This window comes from Oncorhynchus mykiss, chromosome 9, assembly GCF_013265735.2.
Source record: "Oncorhynchus mykiss isolate Arlee chromosome 9, USDA_OmykA_1.1, whole genome shotgun sequence".
Taxonomy (NCBI): domain Eukaryota; kingdom Metazoa; phylum Chordata; class Actinopteri; order Salmoniformes; family Salmonidae; genus Oncorhynchus; species Oncorhynchus mykiss.
In genome coordinates this window covers 9,223,443-9,229,442 of record NC_048573.1, presented here as the reverse complement: position 1 = coordinate 9,229,442, position 6,000 = coordinate 9,223,443, and the positions used below count along the sequence as shown (strand labels likewise).

General features: G+C 44.7%; 1 protein-coding gene across 1 annotated transcript in view; it reads right to left on the bottom strand.

Moving 5' to 3' along the window:
- Positions 1-2,934: 2,934 nt before the first annotated feature.
- LOC110532907 (protein Shroom4) overlaps positions 2,935-6,000 on the bottom strand; it is a 102,185-nt gene continuing 99,119 nt past the window's right edge. The window contains exons 14-16 of the mRNA XM_036989244.1: positions 5,684-5,854; positions 5,085-5,213; positions 2,935-4,855 (exon numbers count right to left, since the gene is read on the bottom strand). Of these exons, the coding sequence (XP_036845139.1) occupies positions 4,697-4,855; positions 5,085-5,213; positions 5,684-5,854 (459 nt within the window). The 3' untranslated portion in view covers positions 2,935-4,696. The remainder of the gene's footprint in view (positions 4,856-5,084; positions 5,214-5,683; positions 5,855-6,000) is intronic.

The window sequence follows — 6,000 nt, the reverse complement described above, 5'->3', positions numbered from 1 at the left end:
CCAGTAAAACCCAACACAGCCAACAAAACAAGTATACATATTCCTTTGGCATTGTAATTAAAACAGCAATCTACAGTAAGTATGGTCAGCTCTTCTTAAGCGATAATATTTTCATCAACGGAGCAGCGTTGTCTTGTTTGTGTGTCCTCGTGCATGCTTTGGTCAAACGGCCAATAAGACACTTAAAAAAAAAAATTGGTCACATGGTGATATTTGGATGAACTTTGCCATATGACATATACTGTAGATGACATACAGATGACATTAATTGACATACAGATGACATTAGTTGACATAAGGATGACCTTAGTTGACATACAGTTGACATTAGTTGACATACAGATGATATTAGTTGACATAAGGATGACATTAGTTGACATTAGTTGACATACAGATGACATTAGTTGACATAAGGATGACATTAGTTGACATACAGATGACATTAGTTGACATAAGGATGACATTAGTTGACATACAGTTGACATTAGTTGACATACAGATGACATTAGTTGACATAAGGATGACATTAGTTGACATACAGTTGACATAAGGATGACATTAGTTGACATAAGGATGACATTAGTTGACATACAGATGACATTAGTTGACATACAGATGACATACAGATGACATTAGTTGACATACAGATGCCATTAGTTGACATATGGATGAACTTCTCAGGACATATTTACACCACAAGGATGGATTCCAGTTATACCAAATGGATATCACAACATGTAATAATAAAGAACAACAACGAATGCATGAATATACACTCTTAAGATGTGGTGTGGTAGTGTTAAAACTCCGGGATGAAGTTTCCCCTAGGTACAGGTCTAGGATCAGCTTCCCATCACCAAATCATCACCTTAACCATTAGTGGGGGAAATAGAAAACTGACACAGGATCAGCTTCTAGGGGAAACTTTACTCTACACCAATATACATCCTCCAAGACGTGGTGTGGTGGTAGTGTAGGGGAAGTGTCGAACCCCAGGGTGTAAGATGTGATGTAGGTATCTGGATCATACAGTTGAAGTTGGAAGTTTACACACACATAGGTTGGAGTCATTAAAACTTGTTTTTCAACCACTCCACAAATTTCTTGTTAACAAGCTATAGTTTTGGCAAGTCGGTTAGGACATCTACTTTGTGCACGACACAAGGCATATTTCCAACAATTGTTTACAGACAGATTATTTCACTTATAATTCACTGTATCACAATTCCAGTGGGTCAGAAGTTTACATACACTAAGTTGACTGTGCCTTTAAACGGCTTGGAAAATTCCAGAAAATGATGTCATGGCTTTAAAAGTTTCTGATAGGCCAATTGACATAATTTGAGTCAATTGGAGGTGTACCTGTGGATGTATTTCAAGGCCTACCTTCAAACTCAGTGCCTCTTTGCTTGACATCATGGGAAAATCAAAAGAAATCAGCCAAGACCTCAGAAAGAAAATTGTAGACCTCCACAAGTCTGGTTCATCCTTGGGAGCAATTTCCAAATGCCTGAAGGTACCACGTTCATCTGTATAAACGATAGTACACAAGTATAAACATCATGGGACCACACAGCCGTCATACCACTCAGGAAGGAGACGCATTCTGTCTCCTAGAGATCAATGTACTTTGGTGCAAAAAGTGCAAATCAGTCCCAGAACAACAGCAAAGGACCTTGTGAAGATGCTGGAGGAAACAGGTACAAAAGTATCTATATCCACAGTAAAACGAGTCCTATATCGACATAACCTGAAAGGCCGCTTAGCAAGGAAGAAGCCACTGCTCCAAAACCGCCATAAAAAAGTCAGACTACGGTTTTCAACTGCACATGGGGACAAAGATACTGTTTGGACATAATGACCATCATTATGTTTGGAGGAAATAGGGGGAGGCTTGCAAGCTGAAGAACACCATCCCAACCGTGAAGCACGGGGGTGGCAGCATCATGTTGTGGGGGTGCTTTGCTGCAGGAGGGACTGGTGCACTTCACAAAATAGATGGCATCATGAGGATGGAAAATTAAGTGGATATATTGAAGCAACATCTCAAGAAGTTAAAGCTTGGTCGCAAATGGGTCTTCCAAATGGACAATGACCCCAAGCATACTTACAAAGTTGTGGCAAAATGGCTTAAGGACAACAAAGTCAAGGTATTGGAGTGGCCATCACAAAGCCCTGACCTCAATTCAATAGAACATTTGTGGGCAGAACTGAAAAAGTGTGTGCGAGCAAGGAGACCTACAAACCTGACTCAGTTACACCAGCTCTGTCAGGAGGAATAGGCCAAAATTCACCCAACTTATTGTGGGACGCTTGTGGAAGGCTACCCGAAACATTTGACCCAAGTTAAACAATTTAAAGACAATGCTACCAAATACTAATTGACTGTATGTAATCTTCTGACCCACTGGGAATGTAATGAAAGAAATAAATAATTCTCTCTACTATTATTCTGACATTTCACCTTCTAAAATAAAGTGGTGATCCTAACTGACCTACGACAGGTCATTTTTACTCTGATTAAATGTCAGGAATTGTGAAAAACTGAGTTTAAATATATTTGGCTAAGGTGTATGTAAACTTCTGACTTCAACTGTATGTCATCGGGATCTCAACATTCACACTTGTAAACTACTGAGTATGTAGTGAATAATGTGTTGTCCATGGATGCTAAGTAGTATGGTAGAGATAATATTGTGACATAATGGATTATGAGTGGGTATTGTAAACTACTGAGTATGTAGTGAATAATGTGTGGTCCATGGATGCTAAGTAGTATGGTAGAGATAATATTGTGACATAATGGATTATGAGTGGATATTGTAAACTACTGAGTATGTAGTGAATAATGTGTGGTCCATGGATGCTAAGTAGTATGGTAGAGATAATATTGTGACATAGTGGAGAGAAAGAAGGAGCGTTTCTCTTTTTTTCTGCACATTTTATTTGATTATGTTTAACAGTTTAATGGAAAAATACTCGTCTAGCACCCCAGAGTCTCCGTCGTCTACAGAGAAGTTATAAATAAATAAATACTTTCTCCAGGCCTCTTCAAGAACACACGCTCACTAAACAACAACAACGTCCATCACCACGTAGTGTGTGTGTGATTGTGAGGATCACGTCGGTAAGTTAATGATCCCCAATGTAACACCAAAGGGGTAGGTGTGTGTTTTTAATTCACCAATACTGCCAAGAGAAGACTTAAAACACTCTCAATGAGTCTTGAGTGTCAAGAAAAAAGGACTGAAGTGTTTTTTGAAAAGAGGGCAGCACTTGTTTTTTAGGACGTACTGGGGTTGTTCAGTGGTACCCATATCCCATCCTCTAGGGTCTCAGTGTGTAGGATGGCTGTCTCCCCATAGTGCCTATACCCCAGGTCCAACCCCAACCCCAAGCCCAGGCTCTCCCATAACCCACTAACCTTCTCTTCTGCCTGGCCTTTCAGTAAAGCCCATACCCCAGGCCCATCCTCCCATGTCCCATCCCTAACCAGTCCAACAAGGTTCTCCTCTATTTCTAGACCAACCACCCAAGCCAAGACTGAGGCTCTTCCCATGTCAATGTGATAGCCCATGGACAGCCCTAACCCCAGCTTTAAGGTTTCCTGGTTGGTTTAATAGTGTCCATAGCCCATGGACAGCCCTAACCCCAGCTTTAAGGTTTCCTGGTTGGTTTAATAGTGTCCATAGCCCATGGACAGCCCTAACCCCAGCTTTAAGGTTTCCTGGTTGGTTTAATAGTGTCCATAGCCCATGGACAGCCCTAACCCCAGCTTTAAGGCTTCTTGGTTGGTTTAATAGTGTCCATAGCCCATGGACAGCCCTAACCCCAGCTTTAAGGTTTCCTGGTTGGTTTAATAGTGTCCATAGCCCATGGAAAGCCCTAACCCCAGCTTTAAGGTTTCCTGGTTGGTTTAATAGTGTCCATAGCCCATGGACAGCCCTAACCTCGGCTTTAAGGCTTCCTGGTTGGTTTAATAGTGTCCATAGCCCATGGAAAGCCCTAACCCCAGCTTTAAGGTTTCCTGGTTGGTTTAATAGTGTCCATAGCCCATGGACAGCCCTAACCCCAGCTTTAAGGCTTCCTGGTTGGTTTAATAGTGTCCATAGCCCATGGACAGCCCTAACCTCAGCTTTAAGGCTTCTTGGTTGGTTTAATAGTGTCCATAGCCCATGGACAGCCCTAACCCCAGCTTTAAGGTTTCCTGGTTGGTTTAATAGTGTCCATAGCCCATGGAAAGCCCTAACCCCAGCTTTAAGGTTTCCTGGTTGGTTTAATAGTGTCCATAGCCCATGGACAGCCCTAACCTCGGCTTTAAGGCTTCCTGGTTGGTTTAATAGTGTCCATAGCCCATGGAAAGCCCTAACCCCAGCTTTAAGGTTTCCTGGTTGGTTTAATAGTGTCCATAGCCCATGGACAGCCCTAACCCCAGCTTTAAGGCTTCCTGGTTGGTTTAATAGTGTCCATAGCCCATGGACAGCCCTAACCCCAGCTTTAAGGTTTCCTGGTTGGTTTAATAGTGTCCATAGCCCATGGACAGCCCTAACTCCAGCTTTAAGGTTTCCTGGTTGGTTTAATAGTGTCCATAGCCCATGGACAGGCCTAACCCCAGCGTTAAGGTTTCCTGGTTGGTTTAATAGTGTCCATAGCCCATGGACAGCCCTAACCCCAGCTTTAAGGTTTCCTGGTTGGTTTAATAGTGTCCATAGCCCATGGACAGCCCTAACCCTAACCCCAGACTCTCCCTCAGCCCCCTTAACTGCTCCTCTCCCAGTCTGATCTTCTCCTCCAGCTGTCTCTGTTCCACCAGTAATGCTGCCTTCATCTTCACGTAGTGGCTGTAGTCACGGTGCTGTGGATTGATAGAGTTTAATTGATTGACACATCAATAATAACACTGGTATAGTAATCGTATGATAATATATGCCATTTAGCAGACACTTTTACTCAAAGTAAGTAGTGAGTGTATATGTTTTTTGTATGAATTGGCTCCCGCGGGAATCAAACCCACAAACGTCATGTTCTACCAACTGAGCCACATCTGTAATGAAAGTAGAATAGTGAAATAATGTGCTAGGTACCTGTTCTGGGGAGAGGCATCGTCCCAGGACCCTTCCTACAGCCTGCTCTCTGTGGTCAACGTGTTCCTTCAGATCCTGAGCTTCAGACAGCTGGACCTGTAGCTGTCGCTTCTTCTCCAGGAGGAGGAGCTGGGAGGGAGGGGAGGGGGGGTGGAGGGAGGGGTGGAGAGGGGAGAGGAGAGGTAGGGGGGGGGGGGTGGAGGGAGGGGTGGAGAGGGGAGAGGAGAGGGAGGGGGGGGGAGGGGTGGAGATGGAGGGGGGGAGGAGGGAGGGGTGGAGAGGGAGGGGGGGTGGAGGGAGGGGTGGACAGGGGGGTGGAGGGAGAGGGAGGGGTGGAGAGGGAGGGGGGTGGAGGGAGGGGTGGAGGGAGAGGAGGAGGAGGAGGGAGAGGGAGAGGAGAGGGGGGGGGTGGAGGGAGAGGAGGGAGAGGGGGTGAGGGAGGAGGGAGAGTGAGGGGTGGCGGGAGAGGGAGGGGTGGAGGGAGGAGTTTGTTTTAATGTTGTCCTTTTCTTCATTCATTCTTTCTGTCTGTCTGTCTGTCTGTCTGTCTGTCTGTCTGTCTGTCTGTCTGTCTGTCTGTCTGTCTGTCTGTCTCTCACCCTCTCGTGGTGTCCAGTCTCAGCGTCCAGGTTGGCCAGGGAGCTCTCCACCCTCAGTAGCCGACCAGAGAGAGACAGCAGCAGACTGACAACCTTATCCAGGTCCCCGATAAACATCCTGAACTTATCCACCTCGTTGGGTTTACAGACCACTAGCACCAAGCTCTCAACCTAGAGGGGAGAAGACCTGGTTTAAATGTGGGGGTGGTCTATGTATGCGGGTATGTATGTATGTAGAGTACCCGTCAAAAGTTTAGAAATGCCTACTCATTCCCTTTTTATCTCTCTACAATGTAGAATAATAGTAAAGACATTAA